General features: G+C 40.9%; 1 protein-coding gene across 1 annotated transcript in view; it reads left to right on the forward strand.

The window, feature by feature from the left end:
• Nucleotides 1-22,847, forward strand: part of BCO2 (beta-carotene oxygenase 2) — a 35,852-nt gene extending 13,005 nt beyond the window's left edge. The window contains exons 3-12 of the mRNA XM_008261401.5: nt 4,688-4,899; nt 5,111-5,226; nt 6,232-6,334; nt 13,400-13,525; nt 16,124-16,284; nt 17,582-17,749; nt 19,794-19,931; nt 20,794-20,976; nt 21,422-21,532; nt 22,611-22,847. Coding sequence (XP_008259623.4) covers nt 4,688-4,899; nt 5,111-5,226; nt 6,232-6,334; nt 13,400-13,525; nt 16,124-16,284; nt 17,582-17,749; nt 19,794-19,931; nt 20,794-20,976; nt 21,422-21,532; nt 22,611-22,724 — 1,432 coding nt within the window. The 3' untranslated portion in view covers nt 22,725-22,847. The remainder of the gene's footprint in view (nt 1-4,687; nt 4,900-5,110; nt 5,227-6,231; nt 6,335-13,399; nt 13,526-16,123; nt 16,285-17,581; nt 17,750-19,793; nt 19,932-20,793; nt 20,977-21,421; nt 21,533-22,610) is intronic.
• Nucleotides 22,848-23,857: the final 1,010 nt, after the last annotated feature.

Below are 23,857 nucleotides of genomic sequence, written 5' to 3' on the forward strand. Positions count from 1 at the left end.
TAGGCTAATCCTCCACCTAGCGGCGCTGGCACACCTGGTTCTAGTCCTGGTCGGGGTGCCGGATTCTTTCCCGGTTGCCCTTCTTCCAGGCCAGCTCTCTGCTGTGGCCAGGGAGTGCAGTGGAGGATGTCCCAAGTCCTTGGGCCCTGCACCCCATGGGAGACCAGGAGAAGCACCTGGCTCCTGCCTTCGGATCAGTGCGGTGTGCTGGCCGCAGCGCGCCAGCCGTGGCGGCCATTGGAGGGTGAACCAACAGCAAAAGGAATACCTTTCTCTCTGTCTCTCTCTCTCACTATCCACTCTGCCTGTCAAAAAAAAAAAAAAAAAAAAAAAAAAAGTAAACCTGAAAACCACAGAGAATCAACAGTAAATTAAATCTAGTGGGCCGATATTGTGGTATAGTAGGCTCAGCCTCTGCCTGTGGTGCTGGCATCTCATAAGGGTGTGGTTCATGTCCTGGCTGCACTTCTTCCAATCCAGCTCTCTGCTTAGGGCCTGGGAAAGCAGTGGAAGATGGCCCAAGTGCTTAGGCCTCTGCACCTGCATGGGAGACCTCTAAGAAGCTTCTGGAATTAGATTGGCCCAGCTCCAGGCATTGTTTGGAGACTAAACTAGTGGATGGAAGACCTTTCTCTCTGTCTCTCCCTCTCTGTCTGTAACTTCACCTCTCAAATAAATTTTAAAAATTAAAAAAAAAAAAAACCCTAAGCCTAGCCATAAAAGGTTAACAGGATGTCAAGTGAACATAGTGAAATCATATGACACCAAGAGTTACCAGCTAGAGAACATAAGAGGAGCAAAACAGTAATTACAACTGCAACAAAGATTAAATTCTCAGAAATGAATTTAATAAGAAGTGTACAAACTAAAACATTCCTGGTGCTGGCATTGTGGCACAGCATTAAGCTGTTGCTTATGATGCAGGCATCCCATGTCCAAGTGCTGGTTTGAGTTCTGGCTGTTCCACTTCTTCTGATCCGGCTCTCTGCTAATATGCCTTGAAAATCAGCAGAGGATGGTCCAAGTACTTGGACCCCTGCATCCACGTGGGAGACATGAATGGAGTTCCAGGCTCCTGGTGTCAGCTTGGCCCAGCCTCTGCTGTTGGGCCCATTTGAGGAGTGAACCAGTCGATAGAAGAGCTCTTTTTCTCCTTCTGTCTCTATCACTCTGCCTTTCAAATAAGTAATAAAATAAAATAAAATAATAAATCTTAAATTTATTAAATGTGAATAATAACACTTGAATAAATGGAAGGACCATAGTCTATTCTTGAATAGAATTCAACCTTATAAAGATGGCAGTTTTCCTTAAGTTAATTAATTAATTTTTTTTGACAGGCAGAGTTAGACAGTGAGAGAGAGAGACAATGAGAAAGGTCTTCCTTCCGTTGGTTCACTTCCCAAATGGCCGTGCTGTGCCGATCCAAAGCCAGGAACCAGGTGCTTCCTTCTGGTCTCCCATGCGGGTGCAGGGCCCAAGTACTTGGGCCATCCTTCACTGCCTTCCTGGGCCACAGCAGAGAGCTGGACTGGAAGAGGAGCAACCAAGACTGAATCCGGCGCCCCAACCAGGACTAGAACCCCGGGGTGCTGGCGCTGCAGGTAGATTAGCCAAGTGAGCCACAGCACTGGCTCCCTAAGTTAATTTATAAATATCATACAATCAATAAAAATTCCAACAGCTATTTAAGAAAGGTAGACAAATTGATGGTAAAATTCATAAGGTAAATAAATTTATGCAAAAATTGTAAAAAAAATAAAACCACTAAAAATGAAAAATTTCAGTGTGCCTAGCCTAACCAGACATTAAAATAAACTGAAAACCGTCTGTAATTAAAATGTTGTGATACTAGTATGTGAAGAGACAAACATGCAAATGTAACAGAATAAAAAGCCCAGAGATACACACAAGAAGTTACAGAAATGTTGTGTATGATGAAGGAGACATCTCAAACCATTGGAGCAGAGTGAGACTTTTTCTTTCTTTTTTCTCACATTTATACAAATTGTGGTAAAATATACATATAACAAAATTTCCATCTTGATTATTTTAGGTGTACAGTTTAGTGATAATGAGTATATTCATATTGTAGTGAAAAAGGCCTTTAAGAACTTTTTTCAATTGCAAAACAGAAACTCCATCCCCATTAAACAGCAACTCCCCAACCCCTCCTTCCTGCCCCTACTAACCATAGTTCTTCCTCTTTCTTTGAATTTGACTACTTTACCTTGTATGAGTGGAATCATGTAATATTTGTTCTCTTATGACTTACTTATTTCACTTAGCTTGTTTCCTCAATGTTCATTTGGGTTGTGACATGTGAAAGGATTTTATTTTTTTTTTTTTAAGATTTATTTATTTTATTTGAAAGAGTCACACAAAGAGAGAAGGAGAGGCAGAGAGAGAGACACAGAGAGGGAGAGAAAGAGAGAGGTCTTCCATCTTCTGATTCACTTACCAATTGGCCTCAACGGCCGGACCTACGCCGATCTGAAGCCAGGAACCAGGAGCCAGGAGCCAGGAGCTTCTTCTGGGTCTCACATGTGGGTGCAGGAGCCCAAGGACTTGGGCCATCCTTCACTGCCCTCCCGGGCCACAGTAGAGAGCTGGACTGGAAGAGGACAACCGGGACTAGAACCTGGCGCCCATATGGGATGCCGGCACTGCAGGCAGAGGATAAACCAAGTGAGCCACGGCGCCGGCCCACAAGGAGGGCACTTGTTATATGGGAGTTTTAACTCCTGCTTTCAGGAAAAAAAATGAAGGTCGGAGTGCCTTTCTTGCAGCTATTTTTCAAGTGCCTTTAACCAAAAATATTCAGTATGCCAAAGTGGCATATTTTGGGGTGACATGCTCCAGCTCCTACAGTGTAGACATTTTGTTTATCAATTCAACCATCAATTATCATTTGGGTTGCTTCATTTTGGCTGTGGTAAATAATGCTATTATGACCATGGGTGCACAGACATCTTTTCCAGACCCTGCCTCCAGGAATCAATGCCTTTAAGACAATGATAATAGCTTTGCTTATCTATGCTAAAAATAATAAGCTTCTTAAACATCTGGTGTTATGGCAGGTTAAGCTTAAGGGACACTGGCATCCCAAATGGGTGCTGGTTCTAAATCCAGCTGCTCCATTTCTGTTGCAGCTCCTTGCTAATGTGCCTGGGAAAGCAGCAGAAGACGGTCCAAGTGCTTGGGCCCCCGAACCCTCGGAGGAGACCTGGAAGAAGCTCCAGGCTCCTAGTTTTAGCCTGTTCCAGCCCCAGCATTTGGGACCATTTGGGAAATGAACCAGAAGATGGAAGATCTCTCTCTGTCTCTGTCTCTGTCTCTTCTCCTCTCTCTGTAACTCTGCCTTTCAAATAGATAAAAAGTAAATCTCATAAAAAAAGAAAATATCATATGATAAATCCTTTTGATAGCAAAGTCACAAACTTTTCCTTATAGTTTTTTAATGTTCCATCATTTAAGTAGATCATTTCTAGTGTTATCATAAGGACAAACATGAATATCCTGGAGGGACAGTCATGTTAATTTTTTACTTAGACATAATCTTGATAAATTTGAAAATTTGAAAGTAGAAAATTTAATACATAGAAGATATAAAAACAATCATTTCTTTTTTAGAGATTTATTTATTTGAAAGGTAGAGTTACATACATGCACACACACACACACATACATGCACAATGAAAGAGAGTCAGAGAGAGAGATTTTCCACCTGCTGGTTGACTCCCCAAATGGCCTCAATTACCAGGGCTACATCAGGCCAAAGCCAGAAGCTGAGAACTCTATGTGGATCTCCCAAGTGGGTGGCAGGGACCCAAGTACTTGGGCCATTTTTTTCTCCTTTTCCAGGCACATTAACAGGGAGTGGGATTGGAAGTGGAGCAGCCAGGACTTGAAATGGTGCTCATATGGGATGCTGGTATTGCAGGTGGTACTCTTAGCAGTAAGGTAAAGATCAGAATTTTCTTAGCATTGACTACTGTAGGGTTTTTCTTCTGAGTCCTCTAAAGTGGGAGCTTCTTGACAGGAGGTAAGGATCATAGAGTCAGGGTCAGGAGAATATAAGTTCCTCTTTCCTTTTGTACTCCAGGATATAGTAAAATATTAAAAATGCCCACCTTCCTTAATTGCAAGTTCTCTGGATAATCAGATGGTACTGGCAACTCAGCCTGTTTCCTTATTTCTCTATTTGAAATGAAAATATATCACTTCATCTTTCGACACCATACTTTTTTATATGCAAGCACCATCTTTTTTTTTTTAAGATTCATTTATTTATTTGAAAGGCAGAATCACAGAGAGGCTGAGGGATGAAGGGAGGGAGAGAGAGAGAGAGAGAGAGAGAGAGAGAGAGAGGTCTTCCATCTGCTGGTTCACTCCCCAATTGGCCACAACAGCTGGAGCTGCACCGATCCAAAGCCAGGAGCCAGGAGCTTCTTTCAGGTCTCCCACGTGGGTGTAGGGGCCCAAGGACTTGAGCCATCTTCTACTGCTTTTCCAGGCCATAGCAGAGAGCTGGATCAGAAGTGGAGCAGCCAGATCTCGAACCGGTGCCCATATGGGATGCCAGCACTGTAGGCGGAGGCATTACCCACTATGCCACAGTGCCGGCCCCGACACCATACTTTTCTTACTAATATTTGTTTTTTCTACTTTTTTCTCCTATGTGCAGGTATAATCATTGGTTTGATGGAATGGCTTTGCTTCATCAGTTCAGGATGGAGAAGGGCACAGTGACATACAGGAGCAAGTTTCTACAGAGTGATACATATAAGGCCAACAGTGTTCACAATCGAATCATGATCTCAGAATTTGGCACACTGGCTCTCCCTGATCCATGCAAGAATGTTTTTGAACGTTTCATGTCAAAGTTTGAGCCGACTGGTAAGCAGCCTTTATTATGCCCAGAATTTGCTGGTGACAGTGATGATTATTTGGATGATTATTATATAGAATGGTTTACAGAAATAAAAATCTTTCAAATAGATATTTTTGGGTGTAAGAAGATGTTGAAATTGCTTTCTCTCTCTGAGGTGTGCTTAGGGTCTACTTCTGTAAGCTGTGGTACTTAAGTAACTCTGGGGTTTGTTTTTAGCCACAACTGACAACACCAACGTCAACTATGTGCAGTACAAGGGCGATTACTATGTTAGCACAGAAACCAACTTTATGAATAAAGTGGATATTGAAACTCTGGAAAAGACAGAAAAGGTACGTATAGATTACACCATGAATAAAATAGGTTCGAAAAATTTTTTTCCATCTACTTTTGTTTTTTTAAAGTAGCAGATATCTGAAGAAGAAATTACAGTTTTAACCACACAAAATCAAAGTTGTCCATTGGTTCAGATTACCTTCACACTTTGTCCTGATTAGAATGGCCTGGGGGTCAGTTTTCCTTAAAGATAACCCTCAACTTCTTCCTTATTCCTGTTATCTCAGGCTAGGATAAAGGAGAGAGAAAGTAACATCAACGTTCTTTGGCCTGTTCATGGTCTTCCTCATCACACTTAACATTAGCTAAGAGGTTGTTTAGACCTAGATTTCCTTCACTCAATGTATTAATAAAAAATAAATTTTCATATCAGAATTTTAATTTTAATTCCTGTTTCTTTTGAACTTTCCTGTGGTCTTGGGCAAATCTATTTGGGGTTTTTTGTTGGTCATGTTGAATTTTGGTTTTCTGTTTCTGTGTCTCAATTTCTTTTTCTTTGGTAGGTAAAATAGATTTCCCAGAGGTTGGAAGTTAGGACTTAGTCTATAGTTTTCACATCTTACCTTAAAAATATTTGGGGCCACCGTTGTTGTGCAGCAGGTTAAGTCACGGCCTGTGAAGCCAGCATATTGTATGAGCACTAGTTGGGAGTCCCAGCTGCTCTACTTCTGATCCAGATCCTTGTTAATACACCTGGAAGGCAATGAAGGATGGCTCAAGTGGTTGGGCCCTGCTATCCATGCGGGAGATCTGGATGGAGTTCTAGGCTCCTGGCTTTGGTCTGGCCCAGTCTTGGCTATTACAGCCATTTGGGGAGTGACCCAGTGGAGGGACTATAGTGCAAACACTCACACACACTCTCTCTCTCTGTAACTCTGCCTTTCAAATAAATAAGTAAATCTTAAAAAAAATTTTTTTTGATACATCACTACTGTTTATTCATGCAAATAGAGATCAGCCCATGTGACATTAAACCATCTCCAGTGGTTTTACATTTGCAGGTAGATTGGAGCAAATTTATTGCTGTGAATGGAGCAACTGCACACCCTCATTATGACTCAGATGGAACAGCCTACAACATGGGAAATTCCTATGGGCCACGAGGTATAAAGTTGGGATGGAGGAATTTTTAGAAATAATTGGGAGTTAAGTGTCCTCCCTGAGTTGCATCATGGTTAAGATGTAAACATATGAAGCTTAATTCGAAAGGTTCAGAAGGAAATCTCCAAAGTATCATTGCTGAACTTAAGGTACCTGATTTATCATTACGTATCTGTTGTGTGGTCCTTTTGGACCCATGCTTAGCAGCCGATTTTCTACTTTTCCTTTTCAGCATAACTCATATTTTTAAGTCCCATTGTGCTTTTGCCTTACAAAAGAGATTTTCATTATGCATTTCTAAAACTTGAAATTTTAAGAAGTACCATATCATGAGGATAAGAAATTTAGATGCTGTAGCAAAGATAGAGAAGGTATGTTGTATATCTCATACAAAGAATTTATTTTTGCCGAGGGAGTAAAGCACTATAAAGAAAAGGCATAATGAGGTTGCATCCACACGTCTCTTTCCTGGTCATCCACGTGTTTCCATGCCTGTCTGCCAACCTGCTCCAGGAAGTACTATAGCTATTACTGATAGCTAGCATTTGTTTGTTACCTACTATGTGTTGATATTAAACCATTTTCTCTGTTTTTTCATTTAATTCTTATACTGATTCTCTGAGAAAGGTGCTATTACTACACTATTTTACAAATGAGGGCAGTGAAACATGAGGATGGTTAGTCATGTGGTTAGGTAAGCTTCCATGTTTGATATCAGATCTGACATCAGCCCTACTCACACCCAGAAGCTTGCTGTTAGCCACGTCAGTAGATTGTTTCATTAGTTATTCATCACTGAGTATAGAACACTGTATTTATAGGTTACTTGCATCATTTATCTTGGGAAAGAGTCCACCCCAAATGTTCAATACCTTTGTGACTTTTTAAATAATATTTTTCTTTTCCTTCCTTTTCTACTTTTTTTTTTTAAGATTTATTTTATTTATTTGAAAGGCAGTTACAGAGAGAGGCAGAGACAGAAAGAAAGGTCTACCATCTGCTGGTTCACTCCCTAAATGGCTGCAACGGCTGGAGCTGATTTGATCTGAAACCAGGAGCCAGGAGCTTCTTCCGGGTCTTCCATGTGGGTGCAGGGGCCCAAGGACTTGGGCCATCCTCCTCTGCTTTCCCAGATGCATTAACAGGGAGCTGGATTGGAAGTTGAGCAGCTGGGACTTGAACTGGTGTGCACATAGGATTCCAGCACTGCAGCCTGAGGCTTTAACCCTCTGTGCCACAGTGCTGGCCCCCTTTTCGACTTTTTAAAAAAATTTTTTGAGAGAGAGACATACCTACAGACAGAGACCTTCCATTCATTGGTCTGTTCCTCATGTGCCCATGCTGCTGGGACTGGGCTAAACTGAAGCTGGGAGCCAGGAACTCAATCCAGGTCTCCTGATGGGTGGCAGGGACCCAGTCACTTGAGTTATCACCACTGCCTCCCCTCCCAGGGTCTGCATTAGCAGAAAGCTAGCACTGGGAACCAGAGCTGAGACTGAAACCGGGCACTCCAATATGTGATTGAGGTGCATCAAGTGGTGTCAGCTGCCAAGCTAAATGCCCCACCCCTGGACTGGTATTTTTAAGTACCCAATCTGCACCTAGTCAACATTTCTTGCTTCATTTGTTAATTTTCACCTATCTACCCACTCTCTCAGGGCATGTAAATTCATGTTCCTGGTACATGTGTCTCTCTTCATTTGCAAAGGAAGTTTAAGTATTACATATCTCTGATCTATCTTGGCTATTAATCAGCTTATTGTCTGCAACCTATGAAGTCTTTGTATATACTAATGGTAGACTTTTGATGAGTAATTACCTTTTCTCTTTTTTTAAGATTTTATTTATTTATTTGAAAGGCAGAGTAACAGAGAAAGAGGGACAGACAGAGAGAGCTTTTCTGTCTGCTGGTTCACTCCCCAAATGGCTGCAACAGCTCTGGAATTCATCCCACTCTCCCACGTGGGTGGCAGAAGTCCAAATACTCATACTATCTTCCACTGCTGTCCCAGGCACATAAGTAGGTGGCTAGATTGGAAATGGAGGAACCAGGACTTGAACTGGCACTCATATGAGATCTGGGCATCACAGGTAGTGGCTTAACCTGCTGCACTACAACTTCAGCCCCAAGTAATTACCTTTGTGATTTGCTCCTCTGTACCTCTCCATATTTCCACATGTGCATGTATATCAGGATGAATACTGCAGTTTTGTTTTTTTACTGGTTCTAGAGAGAGGGTGCCCTGTATATTCCATCATCCAGTTCTCTCTCTTCTTCATCAACTGATCTCAGATAAGAATGGATTCTTAGACTATTATTGGAAACAGCAAACATCCTTCTAGGTAAAATATTCCAGCAGAAGGATACATTGATGCTGTGGTGCTTTGTTCATCTCTCTCTCTTTTTTTCAATATTTATTTTATTTATTTGAAAGGTAGAGAGAGAGAGAGAGAGAGAGAGAGAAATCTTCCATTTGCTGGTTCACTCCCCAGATAGCCGCAATGATCTGGGACTGGGCTAGGCCAAAGCCAGAAGCCAGAGGCCAGGAGCTTTATCCAGGTCTGCCACGTGGGTAGCAGGCCAAGTACTTGGGCCATCTTCCACTGCTGTTCCCAGGTACATTAGCAGGGAGTGGGATTGGAAGTGGAACAGCTGGGACTCGAACCAGTGCCCATATGGGATGACAGCATTGCAGGCAGCAATTTTACCCACAATGCCACAACGCCAGCCCCCGGTCTATCTTTTTGATCATTAAAAAATCTACTTCTTAATAAATTAACTCTGTTAACAAAGTTGCTTATTAACTCATTTATAATCTGAGAAGTACCATTGAGCCCTTCTGAATTAATTCTAAAGTAGTCATTAGATCAGTGATTCCTATCCTTTAGTGCACACACCTGAGGATCATCTGGAATGCCCATTGCAGTGTAGATTACTGGGCTTTATTCTGGTCCAGTAAAACTGAAAAGGGGCCAAGAATCCTCACATTAAAGGTTCTTGGTGGTATCGGCACCAGTGGCCTTGGCTCTTACTGCGAAAACCCAGCCGCCAATCATGAGAGACGGTGGCTGTTACTCTGTCTCAGTGTGCTGTTTGTATTATACAAACTCCAGGAGAGTGCCACAGGAGAGGGCAGGGCAGTTGTTCTGGAACACTCCTGAGCTGAGTTTTTCCTGGGTGTTTGTTTGCCTTTGCCTAATGTCTTAAAGACTTGCCATTGAAACGTGATTAAACTAATGTGTTTAGATTCAGTGAGTTGAGTAATCTTCACTTAATCCAGTTACAGAGAGGAATTTCTTTTTGTCCTAAACCGACCAACAATGAATCCACTTCTTTTTTCTCACTTGATTATTTGGTTCAGTGAGAAGTTTCTGAACTGGAAACCATGTACATGTAGCCACAGGGAGCTCAACTACCTAGAATATGTTTGTGGGAAATTTAATGTGTCTCACTGTAATAAAAGAATTCCTACCTTTAGGAAACAAAAAGCTTTTAAGGGTTTTTCTGTTCTCAGATATTAAAAAAACCTTTTAAGATTAACAAAATCCTTTAAACATTATCAATCTAATTTGCTTTCCATTCTCACTTAAAATATAATCTCTATACTAATCAGTTGGACACAGAAGTAGGGCACTCTGGAAACGACACAACTACCTGCTATCGTCTGTCTCTCCCCCTCTTCGTGGAGGAACGACACAGGACCCTGCGCTGTTCTTTTGTCTGCTCGGCCCTCCCCGGGTTTGCTGCTGGTTCTTCCGGGGTTGGCTACCGACCCTTCCACCTCCGTGGAAGGGCGGTTCCCCCTACCACTTTCCCCACTTCCGCGGGGGAGCGGCACACCACCGGCCGGCTCTCTCGAGGGCTGCACAGGTGTTCCTCAGGTGTTCCTGGTGCATGTTGTCTCTCTCCTCCTTTATAGTCCTCTTCCACCAACCCCAACTCTGCTACCCACACACCGAGTACGCTGCTCTCCTCCAATCAGGAGCAGGTCCTACAGTTTATTGGTTGAACTGAAGGCAGCTGTGTAGAAACTGTTTGCTCCTCTCTCAGTGCCATATTGTGGGAGAGCAGATGCATAGAATAAGTCTTAATTCCAGTAACAGTCTAGTCCGAGTTGCTCCCAGTTGCTTCCCACAATCGTCATCACTGTACAAAGTATGATATTTTACTACACATAAAGGGTTCTCAAATCGCATCTGCCTCCCCAGCCTGGACCTTTCCAGTGTTTATATTCAGTTGCTTACTCGGTGTTTTTACTAGATGTCTGATAGGCATTACAAAATTAACTCCTAATCCTTTTTCCCAAAGATCTTTTCTTTTCCTTTTTTTTTTTTTAAGATTTATTTATTGATTTGAGAGGCAGAGGCAGAGAGAGAGAGAGAGAGAGAGAGAGAGAGAGAGAAAGTCTTCCATCTGCTGGTTCACTCCCCAGATGGCCGCAGTGGCCGAAACTGTGCCGATGCAAAGGCAGGAGCCAGGAGCTTCTTCCAGGTCTCCCACTCAGGTTCAGGGGCCTAAGGACTTGGGCCGTCTTCTACTGCAGAGAGCTGGATCAGAAGTGGAGCAGCCAGGACTCGAACTGGTGCCCATATGTGGCTTTACCCACTATGCCACAGCGCCGGCCACCCAAAGATCTTTTCTATCTTTCCTGTCTTGGTTGATGCTAACCCCATCCTTCCAGTTGCTCAGGACAATAATTTTCGAGTCATATTTTATACCCCTTTCCCAACATCTACACCCACTGATCAAAATGTAATTCCAGATGTCCTTTCAAATATATCTAAAATCCAGCCACTCACACCACCTACCTAGCCAGTACTCTACGTGAAGCCACTATCTTCTCACTTAAAATGACAGCAATAGCCTCTTAGCCGGTTTCCCTGCTGTTGCCCTTGCCCTAGTTTACTTTGTTCTCAGCAGCAGCCCGAGCTGTCCTTTCAACCCATACCCACCTCTCCTCTCTGAACTTGTCTCCTAGACACTCCTCCTTGCTCATGTTATTAGAAGACTACAAACTGCTCTTGGCTTAGAACTTGGCATATGCTCTTCCTTCTTCTGGGAATGCATTCCTTCCAGCTGTCCTCAAGGCTCTCTTTGCCTCTTTCAGGTCTTTACTCATAGATCACCTACTTAGTGAAGCCTTCCTGGATCACCATATTGCAAATTGCAAATAGGAGGTCTGTATTGTGGTGCCACGGGTTAAGCCACCACCTGCAACCTCAGCATCCCATATAGGCGGGGTTCAAATCCCAGCTGTTCACTTCCCACCCAGTCCTCTGCTAATGCACCTGGGAAAGCAGCAGAAGATGGCTCAAGTACTTAGGTCCCTGATACCTACATGGGAGACTGCATGTAGTTTCAGGCTTCCGGCTTTGGCTTGTCCCTACCCTGGCCATTGCAGGCATTTGGTGAGTGGACCAGTGGATGGACGGTCTCTCCCTCCCTTCCTCTCTCTCTCTCTTTCTCTCCCCCTCTCTCTGCCTCCCCTCCTTTCTCTGTAACTCTGCCTTTCAAATAATCTTTGTTTAAAATTGCAAACAGGAGCCCCTAGCCTTATACAGTCACCCCAACCCTCACTGCCTGTTTTTGTCCATAATAGTTCTTATTATCATCTAATAAATTGTATTTCTACTTACTATATGATTTATTAGTACTTTGAGCTTTATAAAGGAAGAGATTTTTGTTTGTTTTGTATACTGCTGTATATAAGTGCCTGAATGTTACATTTAGAACAGTTAGTACTATGTCTAGAATATAATAGTGCTCAAGAAGTAGTTGTAGAATTAGTGAATAGAAAACTGTGTGGCTATCTTGTTCTAAAATAAGCTAATATAGTATAAAATTCTATGTCACTCCGGGGCCAGCGCTGCGGCTCAGCAGGTTAACACCCTGGCCTGAAGTGCTGGCACCCCATATGGGCACTGGTTCTAGTCCCGGCTGCTCCTCTTCCTATCCAGCTCTCTGCTATGGCCTGGGAAAGCAATGGAAGATGGCCCAAGGCCTTGGGTCCCTGCATCTGTGTGGGAGACCCAGAAGAAGCTCCTGGCTTAGGATCGGCACAGCTCCGGCCATTGCAGCCATCTGGGGAGTGAACCAGCGGATGGAAGACCACTCTCTCTCTCTCTGTCTCTACCTCTCTCTGTAACTCTGTCTTTCAAATAAATAAAACAAATCTTTTAAAAAAAATTCTATGTCACTCAAATTCACCACAGCCTACCCTGGCAATTCTAGTACTAGGAAGATAATTCAAGATCAACCATTTATTCATTCATTGAGTGGTTTGACAAACATATTATTAGTTAATCCATTGATAGCTATTTATAATGTGCCTACTAGATGCCAAGTCCTTGTTTGGTACTAAGCATGGAAAGATGAATCAGACACAACTCCCACCCTGTACAGGGAAGGAGACAAACAAGCAGAAAGCTATGTACAATGCGTAAGTGCTACAACTATGTAGGATGTAATGAGCACAGAATAGGACACCAAATGCTTCTGGGGTGGAGAAGATTCAGGGAAGGCTGCCTGAGGAGTGGATGCCTGAGCTGACTCTTGAATCAACAGATGAATGATTGTGTGAATGTATTGATGAGAAGGGTGGGAGGGGTCCCAGAGTGACCCCAGGGTTCCAGAAGACTGTACAAAGGGTAGGTGTATGGGTGCACATGGAAACTGTAGTTGTTGGAACAGGGGACTGAAAGGGAGGAACAAATACAATTTGAGGGTTTTCTTGGCTGATACCTTATCTTTCTCCATGAAATACAGAGGGAATTCATCTGCATGGACTAAGGGAGTAAATAATTGAGATCATTAAAATACAATGAGCCATTGGTTTATTACTTTGCGTTGTTTCAAAACCTTAGCTAATGGCTTTTATAAAGTTAGTATTTTTTTAAAAGTTAGTATTTTTTATATCCAAATCTTTGTTTGAAAGAACTCTTCATGAAAGATGAGGGTCACGCATGCTGCATAAATCTCTTAACTGCTTTTGCCTAGTTCCAAGAGCAAGGGTTACCCTTTCTTCTAGAATGTATAAAAAAGAGTTAAGAGAGGTTTTCATCTTCCAGGTTCCTGTTATGTTATTCGGGTTCCTCCAGAGAAGGCAGACGTTGGGGAGACGATCCATGGTGCTGAGGTGATATGTTCTATTGCTCCTGCAGAATCGACAAAGCCTTCTTACTACCACAGCTTTGGTGAGTCCAGAGAGAGGGCAGATGACAGTGGCCCTGCCTTATCATTGCTGTAGCACAGAGATTAATGTTGGCAAGTGATGTGTTTGTTACAGTACGGTGATACCAAGGCCAGTGTTGCATTTTAAGGCTAGTTAAGTTGATTCTGTTTAGTCACCAACTCTTTATATGCTGCTTGAAAGGATATAGTTTCTTTAGCACAAACAATTACTAAAAAGTTGACAGAACTGAAAATTTGTAGTCAACATTGAAGCCCCAAAATAATAACCATACATGAAAATATCTGGAATATATATTTTTTTGAATTAAAACATAGTTGGCTTTACTTTTATTCAAACTGTTTTTTTTAGAAAGCTTTTATTTAATAAATATAAATTTCATAGGTACAGCTTTTGGTTATAGTGGTTCTTCCCTCCATACCTGCACTCCCACCCCCACTCCTATCCAACCTCCTACTCCCTCTCTCATCCCATTCTTCATTGATTCATTTTTAATTACCTTTATATAAAGAAGATCAACTCTATACTAAGTAAAGATTGCAACAGTTTGCACTCACACAGACAAAGTATAGAGTACTGTTTGAAGACAAGTTTTACTGTTAATTCTCATAGTACAACTCATTAAGGACAGAGGTCCTACATGGGGAACAAGTACATAGTGACTCTGTTGTTGATTTAACAACTGACACTCTTATTTATGACATCAGTGATCACCCGAGGCTCTTGTCATGAGCTGCCAAGGCTATGGAAGCCTTTTGAGTCCAAAAACTCCGTCATTATTTAGATAGGGCCATAATCAAAGAGGAAGTTCTCTCCTCCCTTCAGAAAAAGGTACCTCCTTCTTTGATGGTCCCTTCTTTCCACTGGGATCTCACTCACAGAGATCTTTTATGTAGGAAATTTTTTGCCACAGTGTCTTGGCTTTCCATGCCTGAAATGCCCTCATGGGCTTTTTAGCCAGATCAGAATGCCTTAAGGACTGATTCTGAGGCCAGAATGCTGTTTAGGGCATTTGTGATTCTATGAGTCTCCTGTGTGGCCTGCTTCTCATGTTGGATCATACTCTCCTTTTTTAATTCTGTCTATTGTTATTAGCAGACACTTGGTTTTATTTATGTGATCCCTTTGGCACTTATTCCTATCTTTATGATCAGTTATGCACTTAGAATGATCATTTTAACTAGTAAGATAGCATTTGTACCTGCCAACTTAATGGGATTTGGAGTCCCCTGGCAAGTTTTTAGCTTTACCCTTAGCTGTAAGTCTGCGGGAACATGTGTCAAACTGTACATCTCTTCCCTCTCTTATTCCTACCCTTATTTTTTACAGGGATCAATTTTCAATTGGATTTAAACACCTAAGAATAATTCTGTGTTAATTAAAGAGTTCAACCAATGGTATTAAGTAGGAAAAGAAAATAGTAAAAAGAATACAATAATAAGCTGTTCCTCGACTGTCAGGACAAGGGCTGATCAAGTCATTGCTTCTCATAGTGTCAATTTCACTTCTACAGGTTTCCTTTTAGGTGCTCAGTTGTCACAGATCAGGGATGATATTTGTCCCTTTGGGACTGGCTTATTTCGCTTAGTATGATTTTTTCCATATTCCTCCATTTTGTTGCAAATGACCAGATTTCATTTTTTTTATGTCTGTGTAGTATTCCATAGAGTACACATCCCATAATTTCTTATCCAGTCTTCTGTTGACGGGCATTTAGGTTGATTCCATGTCTTAGCTATTGTGAATAGAGCTGCAATCAACATAGAGGTACAGATAGCTCTTTTATTTGCCAATTTAATTTCCTTTGGGTAAGTTCTAAGGAGTGGGATGGCTGGGTCGTATGGTAGGACTATATTCAGATTTCTGAGGTATCTCCAAACTGTCTTCCGTAGTGGCTTTACCAGTTTGCATTCCCACCAACAGTGGATTAGGGGACCTTTGTTCCTACATCCTCATCAGCATTTTCAAATTGTTTATTTTCTCTATTTTAAACTGTTACAGTCAAACTGCTCCTGGATCTTTACCCCCAGAACAAATAGCAAAAGGATTAAATGTACAGTTCATAAATGACACTTTAATTTGAATCTTGTTACTTTGTTCCTAAACCAAAAATATTTAGAAAGAAAGTATTTAAAAAATGATAAAAACAAACAGGATATTCAACCCAAGCTACTCAAAGCAGTTCCTTTTTTTTTATGTCAGAACAGAAAATTTCTATGGCAAATCTGGGAAGTAATGAAGAAGTCTTTCTGGTTGATGCTTGCTTAGGTCAGCAGTAATATGAGGGTACTTCAAAGTGTGTGTGGGAAAAATGAAATTCAAAAATGAGTTTATTTTGGTACAAAGAATTTTGAAATCCATGCATAGGATTTTTTTTCCAATAATATGCATTTTCCACAAACTTTCTGAAAATCCCCTGTAGGCATGGATTTCAAAAATTTTTGTACCAAAATAAACTTCTCTTTCCATTGCAGTTTCCCATAAACATTTTGAAGTGTCCCCACTATGTCCAGGAATTAGACAACTTTCCACAACAGTTACATTTCAGACAACTCTAGCTTGCCAAATAATATTTTATTTATTGTTTGCTGGAACCTTTTAGGAATGACAAGGAACTACATAATCTTCATTGAACAACCTCTGAAGATGAATCTTTGGAAAATTGTCACTTCTAAAATTCGGGGAAAAGCCATTTCAGATGGAATAAGCTGGGAACCCCAGTATAATACACGGTTTCATGTGGTGGATAAAAACACTGGACAGGTGCCATATTTTGAGTATATTTATCATGAACGTGGTTGCACAGAAAGGCAAATTTCCATGTAGTTTATTGTTTACCTTCAGTGGACGTTACTTGCCTAAGACACTCCTAATCAAAGATATTACCCTCTTCTATAGGTAGGGCTGGCTACTTAGTAACTAGTATAGTAGGATTTTCTTCTTCTTCTTCTTCTTATTTCTTATTAGGGAACTGTGGGAAATGATTTCATTTTTTAATTGTCTGATTCAATTAAAATGGCACGTAGAAACCTGAGCATAGGTTTTTCCAATTCATAATAATTGCAAAAGAAGATACTGTTCATGCAGAGATCCTCTGTAACTTCTATGAGACTTTAATGAGTTGCTTCTATGACCTTTTTCTTTTTCTTTTTTTTTTTTTTTGACAGGCAGAGTTAGAGAATGAGAGAGAGAGAGAGAGAGAGAGAGACAGAGAGAAAGGTCTTCCCTCTGTTGGTTCACCCCCCAAATGGCCGCTACGGCCGGTGTGCTATGCTGATCCGAAGCCAGGAGTCAGGTGCTTCCTCCTGGTCTCCCATGCGGGTGCAGGGCCCAAGCACTTGAGCCATCCTCCACTGCCTTCCCGGGCTACAGCAGAGAGCTGGACTGGAAGAGGAGCAACCGGGACAGAACCGGCGCCCCAACCAGGACTAGAACCCGGGGTGCCGGCGCCGCAGGTGGAGGATTAGCCTAGTGAGCCGTGGCGCTGGCCTCTAAGACCTCTTGATAAGTGAATATGATAATCCCACCAAATCAGAGAAATGTTGGTTGAATATCTTGTTGTACATCTGATTAGTGATAGCGTTATCATATTTGTTGACTTTCTGCCTCCCTAAAGACATAGTCTCCTAAATTTACTCTACTTAAGCTTCATTACGCAAAAAAAGCTTTAGTAATGAGTGCATTTTTCAAAGAGAGGGTAATTCCTTTATCATAAGCTAGCTAAATAGCAGTATTTTCTATTTAACCATGCAGAGTCTAGAATATTTATCTTTCTAAATATTGTGCAATATTTCATAAGGACTTTTAAATTAGTTGTAACTGTTGGTTTATATCAAATAGTCCCAGTTCACTGATCAGTATGAGATAAGATGCTTAAGTCAAAGCATATTTACTCCTTCATTCTGGATTCTACTTTTTTGTTGCAACCACTGAACTGACCTGCCATGTAGGGGGAAATCCTTACATGGAAAGGAAAGGGGGGGAACAGGAAGGGGAGGGGGAGAGGCAAGGAAGGGAAGTTTCTTTTTCATTGTTTGTGTCCCCCACCCTTCCTACATAGCTTCTTCCAGAGATGTACTACAGTGAACCCTTTGTTACTTTTCATCAAATCAACGCCTTTGAAGACCAGGGCTGTATTGTAATTGACATGTGCTGTCAAGATAACGGAAAAAGCCTAGATGTTTACCAACTACAGAATCTCAGGAGAGCTGGAAAAGGCCTTGACCAGGTAAACATCCCTGACTTTTTAGGAGTTATCAAAATAATCTTGTACTAGACAGAATCTGGCTTTGCCTTTGGAATTAACTGCCTCCTTTTTGGCAAAGGAGAGAGACCAGTTTTAAAGCATTGAAGACACAGCCTTGCCATTTATTTATTATTAAAAAATAATTTGAAGTAACTTACTTAATACCTAATAAATAAAAAGCATGGTAAAGGCAGCCAAGATACATGTTTGGAAGCACTGTGATTAGCTCCTTATTATACTAATACATTAAAAGTATATGCTTAAGTTTCCTGGATGGAATAACAAAATGGAAGCTGGATTGGAAGCAGAGGAGTCAGACTCTAATCAGGCGCTCTGATATGGAATTTGGATGTCCCAAGAGGCAGCTTAACCTGGGTCACAACACTCACTGAAGTCTACTTTTTCCTTAGTATTTACATGCTCTTTTCTATCTTTTCACTTTTACTCTTTCTAAATGTGTACTTTATAAGCAGGATATATTTTTAAAAATCTATTGTGCTTCTTCTTGACTATTAATTGGGACATTAGGTGAATCAATTGCTGGTATATTGGGGTTTCAATACGTCACTTACTATTTCCTTCCTATCAGTGTTAATTTCTGTTTCGTTTTCCTTTCTTGCCTTCTCTGGGTTGGTTGCATATATTTCATAATTTCATTTCCACCCCTTCTCCAAACCTTACTCTCTGCTCACTAGCTTGTTAGTCATAGTTTATTATTCTTTAGCAATTTTTTGAAAGTTCAACATGCATCCTTGTTTTATCAAAATATGTTACGAATTGATTTTTTACTTTTTTGTAGACAACACAAGGACTCTACAACACTTTAACTCCATTTCTTTTACTTCTGATTTATATGCTACTGTTCTTACACATTTTAATTCTCTATTAAATCTGACAAGGCATTGTTATTTTTGTTTTATGCATTCACAATTATTCATAGTACCCCATTTGCCTACACCTATACCTTGTTTAATGCTGTTAGTTCCTTTTGACTCTTTGAGCTTTTTACTGAAATATTTTCTCCTGCTTGAAGAACATCCTTTAATAAACTCAGCCTGATGTTTCAGGCTCCCAAGGGAGCCTGGGTGTTCTCTGTAAGTCATTGTTAGTATAAACTGGATAAACTGGTGGAGTGTAACTCAAGGCCTCACACATGCACCAACACTCTTACCAGACCGAGCATCCCAAGAGCCACCAAGGGTAAGTCATGAAAACTTCTAGAAAGTGTGCAGGGGTTGAACAACCCAGGCCTGCTAAGTTGATCCTCTTCTGCACAACATCTATTCTGATCAAACCTGAAGAGTGCACTGGCGCTGTGGCATAGTGAATTAAGCTGCCGTCTGCAGCACCGGCATCCCATATGGGCATCAGTTGAGTCCCAGCTGTTCCACTTCCAATCTAGCTCCCTGCTAATGCACCTGGGAAAGCAGTGGAAGATGGCCCAAGTCCTTGGGCCCCTGCACCCACATGGGAGACCCAGAAAAAGCTCCTGGCTTCAGACTGGCCCAGCTCCAGCCGTCATGGCCTCCTAGGGAGTGAACCAGGCGATGGAAGATCCCTCTCTCTCTCTCCCTCTCTCTCTCTCTCCCTCTCTCTCTCTCTGCCTCTCCCTCCCCCTCTCTGTAATTCTGCCTTTCAAATAAAATAAATAAATCTTTAAAAAAAAAACCTAAAAAGAGAGTGCCTTTTCGATCCTTTAGATCTTTGGTTATGTAGTTAATCTTTTATTTGATGCTAATTAAGTAACAAATATTTTCTAATTTTTCTGTTTGCTTATTATGATTCTTTTATTACTAAAATATAAATTACATGAGGGTAAAGAGTTTACTTTGTTCACCACTGTATCTCCATTTCAAAAACAGTGCTTGGCCTAAAGTAGGTACCCAACAAATACTTAATAAATGGAAATTATCATTTATGTAATTACAAAGAATGCCAATAATGTTGATCAGCTCTAACTGGTTAGGACATGCTGTTATCCTATGAATGACAATTTTTACCATCTGCTTCATTTTTCTCTCAACAGGTCTATAATTCAGTAGCCAGATCTTTCCCTCGAAGGTTTGTTTTGCCTTTAAATGTCAGTATAAATGCCCCTGAGGGGAAGAACCTCAGTCCGTTGACCTATTCTTCAGCCAGTGCTGTGAAACAGGCTGACGGAAAGGTATGCTATGAATGGACGTTAGACAAAGACTTTGAACTTCAGTGGGGTTGCTTCATCCATTGGGTGTTCCCTACAGTGTTTCATGCTCAGTAGGCTTTGTAGCATTCAGATAACAAGAATCACAGAACCTGGATGGGAAGGAGCACTGTGTTTACTATTTACTTTGTTTTGTTTGTTTTGAAACAGACAAATGCAACTTTCTAATGGTTGTGGGATGTCTAAGCATTTCAGATTGGCCTTGACTGTCCCCATCTTTTAGGTAATTTGAGTAAGCATATTGTTGTAAAGCTGTCAGTTTCTTAGCTTTGGTAGAATAAAAAGCTCATTTTCATCTCTTATGTCATTCTATGAGTGGTTACAAAACCTAATTTTTGTTTTCATATCTTCTAAATTATTTTTTTAATAATTGTTTAAGGGGGAGGGGAAGCATGAGAGAGTACTCCAATTTACTAGTTCACTTCCCAAATGCCCACAATGCCTAGGGCCAGGCCAGGCTAAAAGCAGAAGCTAAGAGCTAAGATCCAGGAATTCACCCCCAGGCTCCCATGTGGGTGGCAGAACCCAACTACTTGAGCCATCATCTGCTGAGAAGGTGGAATTGGGAGCTGGATCCAGGACTTGAATCCATGTACTGTGATACAGGATGTAGGCATCTTAATTGCTAGGTCAGTTGCTCACCCTCATGATAGTATTTTATGCATTCATATACATGATGAAAGAATAATTTTTAAAAAATCATTTAGAATCTCAGTTTCCAAGCCCTGTTAAAAATTCTTATAGGATATTAGTTCTCTCACTGACCTACATAGAAGAAAATAAGCAAGAATTAAGCAAATAAGCAAATCCTTTTGGCATCTCTTAGATTTGGTGCTCTCATGAAAGTCTGCATCACAAGGACCTAATGGAGGAAGGAGGCATTGAGTTTCCCCAGATCAACTATGGAAAATTCAGTGGCAAAAAGTATCGTTTCTTCTATGGCTGTGGTTTTCGGCATTTGGTGGGGGATTCTCTGATCAAGGTGGATGTGGTGAACAAGACACTGAAGGTGATTAAAATATCTTTCCCTTTCTGAACTTTTCAAAGACCTCTTCTGCTCTTTGAATTAGTTACTGTTTGGTTTAAGGTAACTCGTAGGATTATTTAAGTAGCTCAGCCATCTTTTATTAAGATTAAGAACCACAGAATCACTAAGTTGGAAGTATGTTCCCTCTGGAGAATCTAAATGAATCCAGAGCCCAGAAAAATAATGTTATTTTGGGAGAAACTGTAAGTTGAGATTGTTGGGAAATTATAATTACATAAATTGTGTTAGGTGGTGATGGAATCTCGAATTGGAAACCTCCCTCATCCCATTCAACTCACTTAGCCTGATGTTATGCTGGATTATTCTATTGATAGCTAAATTCATGCTGGGAGTGACAAAAGCTACAGAAATCTTCCTGATCACAACTGGTCTTATGATCATATACTCTTTTTGGGGAACCTTGCAGGTTTGGAGAAAAGATGGCTTTTATCCCTCAGAACCTATTTTTGTGCCAGTACCAGGAGCCATTGAAGAAGATGATGGGGTGGTTCTTTCTGTGGTGATCACTCCCAACCAGGTAAATCAATTGATCAGTTATTCCTGGCCGTCACTAATCAGGGAGAAAAGTAGCAGTAAAGCCACTTGAGGGTTCTATTTAGTGATGCTGTTAATAGTTTACTTAATTCCAATATGGTACCCTTCACTTCCTCTCCTTACTATTTACTTCTTTATTATAATCTGTATTGTATTATTGTTTTAAAATTTTATTTGTAGGACCATAATACTAATTTGCATTTGCATAGGAATTTGTTATTTACAAACTACTTTCATCATTATTTAGTCATCAAAACAACTTTGTGGGATACTGTTTTTACACACATGGAATTTTAACTTAAAGAGGTTGAAAGAGACTTGCAGCAGATCTCATAGTGGTAAAACCAGTCTTTAAATCTACATGCTTTGGCTTCTAGGTAATGTTCATATCACCCTCTGTGATGATTTCAATCAATGGACTTCAAAGTCCAAGGCCATAAGCCTGACCTAGTGTCTCAATAATGTTACTTACCATCTGAATTTTTGTTGGGGGCAAATACATTCACCTTGAGCACAGATTTTGGTCCAAATGAATATATTCATTATTTATTATTCGTGGCTGCCTTGGGTGTAGGAGTCAGAGGCCTTCTAGGAATTCAGTGGGACAAGTGCTGTGATCAGTTAGCAATGTCTGCATGGACTTGGGAAGAGTTAGGCCTCGTGATGCACTTGGCACTCCTGTAATTAGATCAGGACAGATCTCAGTCTGTCTTGCAATACTGCCCTTTGAACAGTTCCAAAGTAACACAAAATGGAGGTATTTCTAAGTTGGAAATGTTTCTTAGGTGATTGGGAAGGAGCAAGTATAAGGATCATTAATCAAAGAGTTCCTATGAAGGTCACTGATATAGGCAACTTAATTTCTTTAGGTATAAATCTGTTCAGCCATAATTTCCTTTTCATTCCAGTTTATCATTGTGCAAACATTTCATGAGTTAGACAGGTGAGATCCTGTGCTAGGTAAGACATAGTTTCTCCTTTAGGAATTTTGTAGTCCAGTAGAAGAGACAGATTTTCCATGAAAAAAAGAGGAGTTTTCAGTATTGTCTTTCCTTTTCTAGAATGAAAGCAATTTCCTCCTAGTCTTGGATGCCAAGAACTTTGAAGAACTGGGCAGAGCAGAGGTACCTGTGCAAATACCCTATGGATTCCATGGCACCTTCATACCCATCTGATGGGATAACCACAAGAACCAGATTTAAAATCAGTACGCTTTGTACAAAAGAGAGAAAAAAGGGCATCATAACCTTCCAAACCGTTTGATTTTTACATTACTATTAAAAACAGAATTCATGAGACGACTATGGTTTTATCTTTTCTTGAGGCTTTTCCTAGAAATCATTAAGCAAATGTTGATACAACCTGTTGACAGAGTATCAATGTACATTTATTGGCTATATCTTTCTTTAGATAATAGTAAGTATGCATAAAGAGAAACTAAAACTGGGTCATTGCCACCATCAGACTGTAAGGTAACAGAGGTCCTGGGAGAGCACAAGCAAGTTCAGACTTGGAGTACTGGTCTCATAGACATCTTCTCCTTTCCATCACAGCCATCTTTACCCCTGGAGGCTTCTAAACTGGCTGTTTACAGCAGACACTACTGCAACTGCACCAAGCTCCTGCAGACCACCCACAACCACTCCCCCTTCCCCAGCTCAGCCTTGAGTGGAGGCTGTTTTGAGGGATATCACTAATCAGGCATTTTGTCTTCAGGTGTGTAGCTCTTCAGGGACTGATGAAAAGCCAGTAATTGGGCAACAGGTGGCACTAGAGACCACATAATCTCTATATTTCTAAACCTCACCAGTTTTCACCAATAGCCAGAAGCAGCTACCTTCAGCTGCCACTTAAACCACACTCCTGCCCACACCCTCAAAATCCTTTGTTCCCTTTCCTTTCAGTAACACCCTTGCCTCCTGACTGAACTATTTCCAAATAAAGTTACATTCTCAGGTACTTCGGGTTAGGACTTCAGCATAGGAATTTTTCTTAGGGGGACACAGTTCAATCCATAACCCATAAATGATCAGTGATGACCAGAGAGTGAAATTGGTGAGTATCTTTAAATAGGATTACCTTTAATAAGACAACTTAGCATAAGAACTCTGCATATGCAATGAAATATTTTAGTAGGAGACTAAGCAACTTCTTAGAAATATCTTCTGTCCTTTCACCTTCTGATTCTTTAAACTGTTTTTGGAATGAGAAATGTTTGTGTAACAATGGTTTCTAGACAATATTTATCTAATATAATCAATTCTTTGGAAATATTGTTTCTATTCTGAGTGACCCTGGATAAATAATT

The sequence above is a fragment of the Oryctolagus cuniculus genome, chromosome 1, assembly GCF_051225735.1.
Source record: "Oryctolagus cuniculus isolate XC-2025 breed Fujian yellow rabbit chromosome 1, ASM5122573v1, whole genome shotgun sequence".
In the NCBI taxonomy this organism is placed as follows: Eukaryota; Metazoa; Chordata; class Mammalia; order Lagomorpha; family Leporidae; genus Oryctolagus; species Oryctolagus cuniculus.